This window comes from Rhinatrema bivittatum, chromosome 11, assembly GCF_901001135.1.
Source record: "Rhinatrema bivittatum chromosome 11, aRhiBiv1.1, whole genome shotgun sequence".
NCBI lineage: Eukaryota > Metazoa > Chordata > Amphibia > Gymnophiona > Rhinatrematidae > Rhinatrema > Rhinatrema bivittatum.
Window position 1 is genome coordinate 40,054,001 of NC_042625.1, and position 13,900 is coordinate 40,067,900.

Consider the following 13,900-nt stretch of genomic DNA (forward strand, 5'->3'; position numbering starts at 1 on the left):
GGTGTAGAACAGAAAATATCACCTGTACTGGCTTTTTTTTTTTTTTTTGCAGTGGCATAAGAATACTCAAAAGATTTGGACTTCCGTAGTTTAGAAAGCTTTGTTTACTATAGTTTTCATGTTCTCATGTTGGTGTCTGTAGTGTATTCAGGCCTGCTGCAGCCGCAGGAATGGGTCAGTTTACGCACGTGGCTGGGCCTTGCGCACACCGGGCGAATTTTCGAAGAGGCTCGGCTATGCATGTAGACGTCAGTACGTGCACGACTGCCGGACCTCTTCAAAGGAGGGGGGGCGGGCTGGGACAGCACCATTGATCGCTGTCCTGAAGATTCTTGCACCAGCAGCCGGCTGGCGCGTGTAACTTACTTCAGCTCAGGAGGAGAGGGGAAGAGGGAGGGAACTTAGGTAGGGGGGTAGGGAAGTTCCCTCCCGGTCCATTCTTTAATTGAAGCAGAGTGGGAGGGAACTTGGGAAGGCCCGAATGCGTTGCTGTGTGAAAATTGCAAAGGTCCCCCCCCCCCCCTTGTACATACCATCCACATGTAAGCACACGGATTATAAATATCCAGCGCGCATGTGTGTGCGGCCCACGGATTTTCTAACAAGCGCGCATGTTAGAAAATTGCGTCCATATGTGCATGCTGGGAAGCCCCTTGTGCTGGCAGGCATTGACTGTGCCTGGTGGAAGGTTTCTGCCACTTCCAGGGTGAGCCTGGTATGTTCGCAGACCCAATTCCACATGGGCTGCCCGTCGAAACTGCTGCCAATAGTATTCTGGGGAGTACCCCTCTCTCTCAACTGTAGCAGCCTTAATGTTCTCATAGAAAGCCCTCCCATCTGGATTAGTGGCCTCGAACGCTGCTTCACTTTTGCCTGTGAGCAAAATAGCCAACTAAGATGTCCAGCTGGTCTCTGGCCAGGCCTACAGGTGGGCAGTCCCTTCAAAGTTTATTTATTTTATTTTTTTTAGCAAAAACTCGGGTCCTCTCCTTCCTTCATCTTAAACAGGAAATGTGAAGGTAAAGGTGCCTGAAGTATTCTGGACATAGGCGCTTGCAGGGCCTCAGATAGCTGAGTTAAGATTGCGCTTTGAGTTAATTGGTCTTGTAGCTGCTGAGGTTTATCTATTTGTGTTTGTACAGCATTTTGCAGCTGTTGCTGTCCTGTGGCCAAGATCTGTATTATCTGCTCCATTTTATCTCCCTTTGGGGCCAGCTCCTAAATGGAAAACTCACTCGAGGCAGAGAAAACAAAAACACCTGCTAGCCTGACCAGCCCTAACTTACTACTTGACTCCTAACTGCACAGGTGAGGCTAGCCCATTTGGCCTGCTGTAGTAGAAATTGAAGTCAGAAAAATCCCGTTTAAGCAAAACAAATCCCTGAAAAGAGACCATGAGTAGCTTTGGCTGCAGGAATGGTTCAGGAATGCAATTAAGACTGGACCAATTTAGTTATGATGCAGGTGTTATTTACAGTGCTTCAAAGAAACAAGAATCAAAATAGTATCTCACCTTGCATCAGGCACAATTAACAGGTAAATGTCTACTGTCTAAGTGTATCGTGAGGTCCTACCAGCTCCCTGGGGCCTCCTCACGCTCTCTAGGCCTGGGCTCTTAGGGCATGGTGAAGGGCACCTCCCTTCACCCAGAATCCCTTGCGGCGTTCTGCCTTAAGGAGACCCAGGTTAAAAGCCTGAAATGGGGGAGTTGTCCATTCACTCCATCACAGTGCCATAAAAAAAATATATATCACAACCAACAGAGAAGCTGGTATTCTCTAGAATCACTATTGCTACTAGAACTTGGCTGTACCACATATAGAGGACAACATTTGAAAGTGATTTGTTTTTTTTTTAAATGGGTAAACACACTTGCTTACCTGCGTAAAAATGCTCTTGCTGCTTCATAGCGCGTGCATCTTTTTTCCGGCATAAAAATGTGGGCAGGTTTAGGTCGGGGTCAGGGGAGAGGGAAGGTAACGCACAGTGATTGCATTTTCAGATCATCGCATGGACTTTCAGGCACCTGCTTCAAAGTGTGCGGATAAGGAAGATACCCACAGTGGGCCCGCGTTTTCAGAGGGAAACTCCATAGGGATTTCTCCTTTTTGAAAGTGCGCTCCAGGTTGTATCGAAACGGTCCTCTTTCTGTCCAATTTCCAAGCTGAGAAGAGAACGAGGGAAGGGCAAGGGAGTCGTGTGCAGCAACTTTATCCATAAGCTTGTTAGAGGAACGGCAACCAGTTGTGGTGGAGTGGATTCTCTGTGTCTCACCTTATCATAAGGGGGCTGAGCGTGAGTTTAGAAGTTAGTGCTGGGTACCATGGACCGCACAGAGAGTACCTCAGTGGCAGGGAGCTAGACAGGTTCCATTCCCTGCAGACTCTGACTGAGCTGCAAACACAAAATATGTGAGATTGACGTAAATGATGTCACTTCTGCACTTAGCTGCACTCTGCTGGAGAGCGAAATATGACAAGTGGTTGTTAGGATGTCAGGATAATAAAGTAGGTAATGGGGAGCACAGTGGAGAAACTTTCTTTTTTTTTTTTTTTTTTTTTTTTTTAACTTTTTCTAGTATGAGATGATCGCTGCCTGTGAGTTATAGCCATCGGTAACTCCTGCATCCCTTTTCTAGGACACAGCTACTTTGCTTTAGGCATTCAGTTCATTTTGGTCCAGCGTGCAGGTCAGCGCATAAATCACTCTCTTCCTTTCTTTAAAAGCATTGTAAATGATGGCCAGCTCTCCCCCTTTCTCCTGCTACGGAAACAGCACCCTAAGGTTAAATTAATGGAGCATTTCCTACGCTGGCTCCCAGGGGCCTTTTTTTTCAGCTTTTTGTTATCCTTTGCCAGACAGGAGAATAACAAGTTTGTAAAGTGGAAATGAAATGCCCTTAAAAGAGAACTTCTTAAATTTAGGACCTCGTTCAAAAAAGATTTTTTTCCCCATAGGCACAGAAGGGGGATATAATCCTTTCTGAATAATGCTCCATGGGGTCTATTAAAATGATTTATGTGGCTAAAATCTGCCTTTTTAACCACATAAATCTAACCAGTTAAATTCCTTTCCCCCCCCCCCCCCAATCTTGCTAAAATCTGCCTCCACAAAATCACTCTATGCCCAGATGTAGCCAGAACGTAAAGGACCTGGGCTGGGGGTTTCAGATTCAGCCTGTGAGAACTGTCCTCCTGCTGCCGCACCAGCTTTATGCGACAGGTTTAACCACACATTCAGTTGCATCTTTAGCTGGCTAAGGCTGAATGTCCAGACAAAGAGCTAGCTCCAGCTATGATTGTCATCGATTAATCCCTCGCAGCCAAGGAAATGGGGCAATCCATGGAAGCTCACCTGTGGGTCCAAAGATTACTGAAACGGCCAATCCGGGATTGACAGACGCTGTACAATCATTTCCAAGCAAGACAGGTAGTTCTGGGTTGTTCATTTGGTCTATAATACCTGTCTATACATGAGTGTGTATATGAATTACGATTTAGGATACAATGTCTTCTACCACTGACTTTCTGTATGACCTTGGGCAAGTCACTTTTACTATGTTTGAGCCCGGGAATCAGTTGAAAACAAAGGATTTTGAATTAATTTAGTTTTCCCAATTAATAGATTAAAATCATGATAAAGAGCGCACATGCACTCTGATTTAGATAAAAATAACCAATGTCCAGCAAGGGCTGCTGTTTTCTTGCTCCTGGGTTAACCAAATAGAGATGAGATAATTTTAAAAGCCTTTATTTGTTGTATTTGGATCAGATGCAAACGCTTCATTGGCACTTAACTAGAACTTGCTGTGACTGAATCCTGGTGTGAATTGGTCTCTCTATTGAGTACACTGCTTTTATGGGAGCTGACAAACCTGGTTCCAGATAAAAATTTTAAATTGAAGACTTTACAAGGATGATGCTAGTCTAAGCAGCCCATTACGCCTCCAGTTCCAGCCAGCCAACCACTTTACATGTCTCACTTGCCTCCTGCGGGCTGTGCACTTTAAAGTGTCATCATGTGTCAACCTTGTTAAAAGCATTGACAAACAGTTTCAAGTCCTGCAGCGTTCTAGCAGATGAGGTTGGTCCTGCAGAAAGATGGGTTTCCTTGCCAGAATTGACATGCATATATTTTTTTAATAAAAAAAAAAATAGGTGGGTAAGCCCTATCCATGCCTCTCCCATATGCCTACACAGATACGAATGCAAGGTGTATGTGTGTATTTTTCCCCCCATATCAGATGGACAATTTTAGAAGACTTCTGTAGAATTGCCTTCCCTGTGTACAGGAAAACTTGTGCGGCTAGTGCCACTACACACGTAACTTTATGCATACTGAGAAAAGGCTTTCCGGGGGGAGGGGGGAATGGGGGCGTGAGAATCAGGGGGGAACTTGTATTTACATATGCACGCATTTGAACTTTCAAAAGGATGCCCTGTCTTCCAACTTTCAGGAAAAGGCTTAAAACTTGGTTCTTCAAACAAGCCTTTGCAGACCCTAACTAAATCTCAATTCAAAAACAACCACAGCCTGTCACTTTAGATCCTTGTAAATATTTGCTCATATTTATGTTAAATTCCTCTAGTCTTTTTCCTTCTCTCCCCAGTTTTGATCATCCTTGTTTTATTGTAACTTCACTGTTTCTCTTCACGTACTACAGTTTCAAGTTCTTGTTACACTCCCTGTTAATTGTAAACCAGCATGATGTGATTGTATCATGAATGCTGGTATATAAAAACTCTAAATAAATAAATAAAAATAAATATTTACTCCCGGGGGGGGGAACCCTACATGCGCATGTCAGCAGGTGTGAACGTGTGCGGGTAGGGTTATCTGAGATACATGCATGCTTTCCCTTTAAAAATAAGTGCAAAGTCCTGTGGGCAGTCAGAACCAGGAACAAAATTACCCCCTTAAGCAACATTGCAGTGTGCTGCAACTGTGATTGCCCTCTATGAAAATGCATCTTGTAGCCTTGCCAATGCGCTTAATTTCTGCCTGTGGCCACACCCTGCTGTCTCAGGACACCTGGGAATGATAGATATCTGTCTCCTAGGCCTTATTGAATTGATAGTAAAACTTGTGCATGCATGTACGGGGGCCAGGGGTGTAAATCAATTTTGCAGGTGATTTGATCATTCCTAGGCTGAGATGGATGGTAGGGCTGAGAGATTAAGGGAGAAAGCTGCTGGCCTGAGCTAAAGTACCGTTTCCAAAGCCAGCTATTTTTTGCCCAACTCTTGTGACAGCTTTTCAGCCTGGCCAAGTGTTTGGTCAACTATGTTTACTGCTATAATTTAGGTCAGGGCTTCTGAAATCTGACCTGGGGATGCCACAGCCAGACGAGATTTCAGGACATCCACAATGAATATGAATGAAAGAAATTTGCATATCATAGAAAATCAATATATGCAAATTTCTTTCATTCATATTCATTGTGGATGCCCTGAAAACTTGTCCGGCTGTGGGGTCGCCAGGACAGGTTTGGGAAGTTCTGAGTTAGGTAAATTTATAATATGAATTCTTCAAATATCAATAAGGAATACCGAAATTAGAACTGATAGTGAAATCCACTTTTGCATGATTAGTTTAAAGGCCCTTTGTTCTGTAGTTACTGGGCTTCTGTCATGTGGGATGGTGTGAGGCCCGATTCCCGGATTATGTATCTGGCCATCTGTTGTATATCTGTGTGTTCCTGATGCATCAGTACCTGTGTGCAGCTTGCAGATGGTGCATACTTCCATGTATAAGCCCTTGGTTCTGGTTTGTTAAAATACTGGCGCATGTTCACTGTGGAACTTGCTGCTGTGTCATACAGAATAATGTGTGAAAAATCAGAACGGCCAGGAATGAGGAGGCAGGAACTTACTTGAACTGGGGAAGGAATGGGGGATAAATAGAAGCTAAGCTAGGGGGATACCATGGACAAGATGAAGGGTTGATGGAGAGGACTGTAACAAGAAGCCATGGGCCTCAAAGTGTGAAAGCCAACAAAATTCTGATCTAACAGTGGCAGCTCTTGTGAGTCCCCCAAAAATTGTTCCATCAGCCGGCCATACATTAGAAACACCGTATCTCTCGCTAGCCAGGGCCAGTGCAAGGATATTAGGTGCCCTAGGCAAACCTTCTGTCTTGCACGCTCTTCCCCGGTCCAGGCCTTCATTCACTCAGACAAGCCTCCTCTCTTACACTTAAGTTCCTTGTCTCATTCACACACGCACCCTTACACAGGCTTCTTCCCTCTCTCTCCCCCTCACACACACAAGGCGCCACTCGTGGCCTGCCAAGTCTCCGCTCTGCTTGCAGCCCCACATGGCTGCTTTTTGCTGCCCCCTAGTGGCTGGCACCCCAGGCAACTGCCTAGTTCACCTACTGGGACACGCTGGCCCTGTCACTACCAGTGTGTATCCTCAGCACAGGCAGGCCAATTCCTCTGCCAGCAAAAATTGCAGTATCAGCCAATCCAAAACTCTTTGAGCAAAATTGTGTTCCTTTTTAAAATAGACGGTGTTCCAATGTTGTGCATGAAACAAGCTGAGCTGAGAATCTAACAATTCTGGTTTCCTATGCCCTAGGCAATGGATTTGGGAGTGCCTGTACTGGCAAGGAATATTCCTGGGAATGCAGCAGTGATAACACATGAAGATACAGGAATGTTGTTTTCAGATCCACAGGTAAAAAAAAAACCAAACAAACTAATCCTGGAATTTGTATTTCATCTTTCACCCTACGAACATATGAAAAAGATAGGCAAAGAAATGTAGAAATGGTGAACCACCTGGTTCACCCAATCTGCCCCTCTGTACATCCTACTGGGTTGCCACAAGGCTTTATGGCCCTTGTTCTGCTAATGTTTGATACGAGTCCAAAAGGCAGATCTGAGAAAGATGCAGTGATCTCACTGTAATTATGGTGGTTTCAGTGTGCTTTTGGTAAAATGGCAGACTCCCACTTACCTCTGAAAGACAAAGGAATAGCTACTGAGCATTACAAGATGGTAGGAAGAATCCTTGCTTCACAATTGGCTACAAGAGGTTTTGCCCCAACATTAGTGGTACTGATTACATCCTGACACTATAATAAAATTATTTAAAATAATTGCAACAAAACACTCTAGGATGTACAGTATAATGGAGTATGGGCATTTGAGTAGTTGCCAATGCAACTGAGGCATGTCAGTATTCATCACTGAAGTATACCTGCCATACCTAATTATTCAGTTTCAAAATGCATTTTAAATGCATTTATCTGACTTGATAAACAGAATGTGTCACCGGTAACAGGCAACACCACGCTTCGGTTGTGCTCTTCTACACGAAAACTTTATAGATATTTCTAATATTGTTTCATGTCATTTACCATCAAAAAAACTGAATGAAATGTTTCGTGTGTTATCACTTGTTAGTGTTTTGTAGCATGTGCTGTTAGAAAAGAACATGCATTGTAAAAATATAGCAAGAGCTAAAGCAAAATGTTTTGCACAGGAAAATGAAACGAGAGAAGCATCGTAAATCCAAAATGATATAACAACGCAAAACATTTTTTTTTACGTGCACACCTCTGTACCACACGTGTGGCGTAAAACCTAAACCATGGCGTTTTTTAACGAGCGATGAGCCAGTAAAGTAATAGGCGAAGGTCCAACCATCAAAAATGAAAGTCCAATAAAGAAAGGAAGGACATAGAAAGTTCAATTAATGGCTTAATTCTTGTAGGACGGTATAAGTCCAATCGAGCGGGAGTTTAAAGCCAAGACCACCGATCAGAGAACAGGAAAAGTTTCTTTCAAAGGTTGCTCAGGGATCTAATGAATTTATACTCCTGCTCGATTGTACTTATACTGTTTTACAAGAATTAAGTCCTTCCTTGTTTAGTTTACCTTAGACTGCCTATTTTTGGGGAATTTCACGCTCAGCCTACCATTTCCCTCTTTCTATTTTGAGTATTCAGCTTTCTGTAGGCTCCCCCCCGCCTCAGTCTTTTTGAAACACGGCCCGTGTCGGGGGACCATGAAATCACTGATATGTGTGTTTTTGACTGGATGCTGACAACCTGAATGTTTCGCGTGCTTAGAATACAAATGAAACCGTGAACTTTTTGGACATTTCGTTGAACTTTCCTATGTCCTTCCTTTCTTTATTGGTCTGTCATTTTTAACGAGCTAACATCTGATGATGATTCATACATAACACCTTTCATCTTAATTGGATCAGAAACACACTGGAAAGAGATGTGCAGCCACCTGTAAGGTTAAGGTGGATGAAGCAGCAGCAAGTTTCAAGAGCCTAGATGACGTGAATATTTTCAGAGGCGACATGAGTGCAGGAACAATAGCATTCTACGCTTGCGTTTCAATTGAGTGAAAAAACACAGAGAAAGCCAGCAGCAGAGTGAAGTCTTCAGCACACATTCCTCCTAGGCTTTCTCCAAGACTGAAGACTCAAATGCTCCTACCACCAGGCCCCACATCCTCCTGAATATAGCTTTTTTTTAAATTTAATTTTTATCGAATTTGCAAGACAAACAAAATAACCCATCCTGACTATAGCTTATAATAAGATAGGTTTCAGTTTAAATGCTCTTTTGGACTGTCCTGGTGAACATTTTATGGGTAGTCCTTACTAGGGAGAGAAGGACCTTTGGTGAATACAGAATGCTGGGTGTCAGTCACTCAGAAGAATGCAGGATTTCCAGTCCGTTATTCTAGGCTCCTGCCATGAGGTTCATGACAGCAATCGGTGATGCATTTTGAGTGGCAGAGAAAGTACGTTGAAAAAAACAGCCCAGCCATCCCGCCCAGTTGAGCTTTGTCTTTTGGTAGTTGTGCATATAAAATTCCCAAATGCGATCCACCGCCAATTTCCCCCTTGGGTCTTCTACCCAATTTCTCAACCCTCCTTTCATATCTGTCCCAAGCATGGCCAAGTCAGTCCTGGTCATCACACTTATGGCCTCCTCGTGATTTCATCAGTGCTCAAAGAAATTTATATCACTTCTGTATAGGGTTGTAACTGCCGCTCTAAATGTACTTCATTTCCATCCTCTTGTTATGCTTTCTATTTATGTTCTTCACTGCATAAAATGAAATTGTGGGGAGATACAAGAACAGTCAAACTCACTCGGTCTCTTATGTTGCCAGTTATTCAAATGTCCCCAAAACATCCCCTCTGGTCGGTTGTGCTGAATGGAAATTGCATTATTTAGCTGTTTTGCAATCTGTTTTTGCTTAGTTTGTCTATGGAGTTCATCTGGTTAAACCCATCCTCTTTATTTTATTAGGCTCTGCTGATTGTTGTTTAAACAGTTATTGAAGGTGCAAAGATTTTTCTCCAGAGAATTCTCCGCAAATGTTTGCTATGCAAACATTTTGGATAAACCCGGTCGTCATGTGAATTACTTTTCTCTTGCATGCCAGAGCATAATACTGATACTAATTGCTGGACATTCTTGCCATGTTTGCTTAACTGGTTTGTGTAAATGCGATGTCTTGTTATAATTTTTTTTTTTTTTTTAATGTCTTACTAGCTTGTCATGTGACACTAGTGTGAGATAAACTGTGCTATCAAGAAGGCCAAAGGATATTTTCATATGCTAGAACCTGATCTATTACCTGGAGATGAGGAGCTACCTTGACAAGTTTCTCTTTACTTAGGGGTGAATTTTCAAAATGTTAAATGTGGTAGTGGCATCTACTAGCGTATTCCGTATTTTATAAAAGTCAAATACCAGTGTACTTTCACTTTTGCACACGCATATGCTAGGGGTGTTCCAGGGCGGGGTGAACGTTTGCCATCTTATGCATGTATTTTTCCACCTGCTAATTATCTGGCATAAGTGATGGTAAACATGTAGTACTGACTGGGTGAATTTGGTGGACTAATTGGTAATTTCATTTTTGCACGAATGTTTTAAAATTGCCCGACTTATGCAAGTAAGTCCTACTTTACTTTCATGCATAAAATATACACATGTATATTTTTAAAATAGGAAGTAGGCATATTCAGTGTATTGCATGTATTCACGCGCAAGCCTTCATACACCTGTACATTGTGGGGTAGAGATGCGCATATTTTATAAAATAATGTGGATATATCATGTGTGAGCTATAAAATACTTGAATAGACTTGCTCGTAGCCATATGAGCGAGTATATCCTGCTATGCACATTTGTTTGAAAGCTATCCTTATAGCGTCTGTGTTCTTGACCAGAAAGTAACACATTCCCAGGGCCCCCGATCTCCTGCGATGCCATAGCAAAAGCCATAAAATGTAACCCTTCTCACAGAATTGCACAGTCCCCTATGGAATTTTGGGAAACGGGGGGGGGGGGGAAAGGTGGCATTCGGCTGGCCCACCCAGGTGCACGTGCAGGTGTATGCAGTTCTCCCATCCCTCCTGCACGGCTTGGCTAGCAGGAGCAAGAGGAGAAAGGTGGTGTATTGGGTCACATCCTCCTCCTTTACTGCCCATGGCCTGACTCAGGGTTTAAACACAGCACTTGGGTTGGGCCCTGGCAGCAGAGAAGGAGGCAGCTTGACTCGCTAGTGCTGTCGCCTTCCTACTGCCGGTTCGTCAGTGCAGGGAGAGGAAGAATTGTTAAGGGAGGGGGAGAGAAAAGGTTTAGAACTAGAAGAATTGGCAGGTAGAAGGAAATAGGGGGCAGGTAGGGGGATGTATGAGAGAGAGAAGATGGTTTAGGGCTGGGTCTGAGCCTGCACCAGGTGGAGAGGGGAAGTGAGAGAATTCACCGTCCTCCTTCCTCTTGTCCTCAATCCGATCCTTCTTCCACCTCCTTCCTGGATTCCTTACCTCTGATCCAATTCTTCCCTTCCCTTCCCATTCCCAAGATCCTCTCTCATCCTTCCTCTCCTCCCCCAGTCTCATCTCCAGCATCCCTTCTCCCTCTCCCTCTCCTTCTCCATTGCTGAGATCCTTCTCCTCCTCCATCCTTGGTATCTCATCCCCAGGCCGACCCCCTTCCTCCCAACCAAATGAACTCCGAAAAGAACAAAATAAATTACCTGGACATGTGAAACAAGTCAGAGAAAACCTTTTTAGTTTTGGAACACAAAAAATACATAAAAAAATAAAATACACTGAAAAAGAAATAAAGGAAATGTGGGCTTTTTCCCTGCATCTATTTCAATTATAACTGCAAAGAGGAATCCTATTGTACCAGCAGGGAAGCCAGTGCTGCCCTGAAACTCATAATCTAACCACCGGGCAGGTTTAACCATTAAGAAGACTACGTGTGTGTGTGTGTGGGGGGGGGGGGGGGGGGGGGGGAGCATGACAAAGACCAGCAGCAGGATTGTTCTAAAGTGATGGGGATGGGAGGGGTCATCATGACGAGTTGAGCAAAATCGTTGGGGGTGGAGGTGGGTGGGTTTGGGTCTGAAATTTTAATTGGGGGTGGAGAAGGGGCGCAAGGCTGCAGATTTGCCTAGGGCATCTAATACCCATGTATCAGCCCTGCCTGACCAATTAGGGTTTGTTCCTGAAGAGACTGTGAGAATACAGTAGGGGTGCATGCAAGGCAAGATCTGCAATGCCGGAAAGAATCCAACAGCATAGCAACTTACTTGGGAAAACCTCTGAGCTGGACCGCTCAAGGGGACTGGTTTAAGAGCTGACAAGTCTGAAGCCAGTTTAATGTCATAATCCAAGAAATGGGGGGGGGGGGGGCACTCGTTCTTTCCTGATTAGAACGGAACGTTTCCTACTGAGCCACAGATGAATCTGATATTTTTATAGATCATCCATCAATGCAATGCCCAAGCTTGACCCCACAGATTTTTAATTCTCAGAGCCCATTGTCACACAATGCTGTAACCCAGTTGACTTTTTTAGGCAACTTTTGCAAGTCAGTCTGTTGGTTACAGTTATATTTGAAGAAAAATGCATTTACAAGATTATATTTTTTTTTTTGGAGAGAAATGTGCAGGTGTGTTTGGGCTGTTTTGTTCAAAATTGTATCCACAATTGAAAATAGACCAAAGAGAATGAACTAAGAGCATCTATCAGAAGAACTAAAAAAAAAAAAAAAATCCATGCACAGGGGTTTCAAAGTCTTTTTGATCTTAAAAGCTTTCAAATCGAGAGTCAATATTGATAATTGCACACAAAAAATATAATGCAGTAATTCTAGGCCACCTTTGAAAACAGAACTCTGAACCAACCCGGCGTCTCAGTGGTAGGGCTATGCACTGCCGTGCAGTTGATGTACAGTTAATTCCTGGCTCGGTTCTGCTCTCTGGGCTGGGTGGGGTTGGACATTCAGTAGAGGCAGCACTCAGAGTCCCTGGGGAGGGGAAAGAAGGGCAGTCCTAGTCACTGTACAACAGCACCACCTGGCAATTTGAATTTGGATTTCAGTATTTATTAGCTGCTAATGCCAAGACCCAAAGCAATGTACAAGAAGAACACACACAAAAATATACAAATATACAACACAAAAATATCAGTAACAAACAGAGATCATTGTCATCATACTTCAACCATATAATCCCAGACTTGCTCCATAATTAAACCATGTTCGGGGGTACAATAAACCTTAGACCAATCCTTGGGGCAGCCAGTCAGGTTTCCATACATGAGATTTATTTACATGCACTGCCTCCACTGTATATAAACTGGCTGATGGGGGCTCAAGGTCTGGTTTAAGTACCTCTGCCCTAGAATAACCCCACTCATAGTAAGACAGTAATGACGGTAGGAAAGGACCAAATGGTCCATCCAGACTGCCCAGCAAACTTCTTATGGTAGTAACTGCTGCACCATGCAAGTCACTCCCATGTTTCTCTTAAGGGATAGTAACTGCCACTCTATGCAGTTATCCCCAAGCTTTATGATGAGGATAATATTTACAATCAAAACCAAGCAACTAACTCCATCGAATACTGCTAGCAACATTTTTACTGGATGAAGAGTCTTCATGAAAATTCAGACCCAACGTTGGCTGCTGCTGAATCCAATTCCCCTTTTTTCCCCTCTGCTGAAACGGAGAGCGATGTTGCGTTAAAAGCATCAAGGATTATTGGTTAAGGGTAGTAATCTCCATGCCTTCTGTTAAGGGTAGTAACTGCTGCTCTGTGCAAATTACCCTCATGCTTATCAATCCCCAGACCATAAAAGTTGGGAGCCCTCATTAATTATTTGAATCCAATTCTCCTTTTTTCCCCCCAACCATTGAAGTGGAGAGTGATGTTGCAGTTGCATCAAGGCTTATTGGATATACTCCATACTGAAATTCTCACAGAAATGCTTGCCCGAACAAATTAGTCTTCATCAGGCCTTTAAATGTCTTAGTACATGTGTTAGCTAAATCTATTGTGGCAGCGAATTCCAAAATATTGGTGCCATAATAGAAAAGGCCCATTCTGTTGTATCTGCCAGTCTCACATATCACATAGCTGGAACATTTAGCAGTGTCCTAGTAGGATTGTAAATCTTGAGCATATTAGCCCATGGTAGGGCATCCAACAAAAGTAACTTATGAACCAAAAGGGTAACCTTATATTTGCTCCTCCACTGGACCTGATGGGCCAGTCCTAGGGCTCTGGTGGGTGGCCCCGAGCTGAGATTGGTCACTACAGTGATTTTGCTAAGTGACTTGGAAGAGGGCAGATAAAATAGGTGAAAAACATGGGGTTGTTACAAATGAAGGGTCATGGCACCAGTCCCCAGCCCTGGATCTGATGGAGCTGGAAGCCCAAAAGAACAGGAGAAAACTACCAGGTCAAAAAAAAACAAACTGAACTTTTTATCCAATGTGTCTATTATGAAATCTTCAAGGTGGCCATGTTACCATAGAAATTGGTGGGAATTAGAATAAAGGCAATTGAAGGTCCCCTTTTTTTCTTTTTAATTCTGAAAGAGAAGTACATTAAAATTTCTGG

General features: G+C 43.4%; 1 protein-coding gene across 4 annotated transcripts in view; it reads left to right on the forward strand.

Moving 5' to 3' along the window:
• Nucleotides 1-13,900, forward strand: part of GLT1D1 (glycosyltransferase 1 domain containing 1) — a 100,383-nt gene that overhangs the window by 76,135 nt on the left and 10,348 nt on the right. For 2 of the 4 annotated variants that reach the window (XM_029619699.1, XM_029619703.1), the window contains one exon: nucleotides 6,579-6,677. The exons of 1 other annotated variant lie outside the window; for it this stretch is intronic. In XM_029619699.1, coding sequence (XP_029475559.1) covers nucleotides 6,579-6,677 — 99 coding nt within the window. Of the gene's footprint in view, nucleotides 1-6,578; nucleotides 6,678-9,282; nucleotides 9,759-13,900 lie in introns of those variants that run through there. One more of the 4 variants, XM_029619701.1, reaches the window with a different exon arrangement.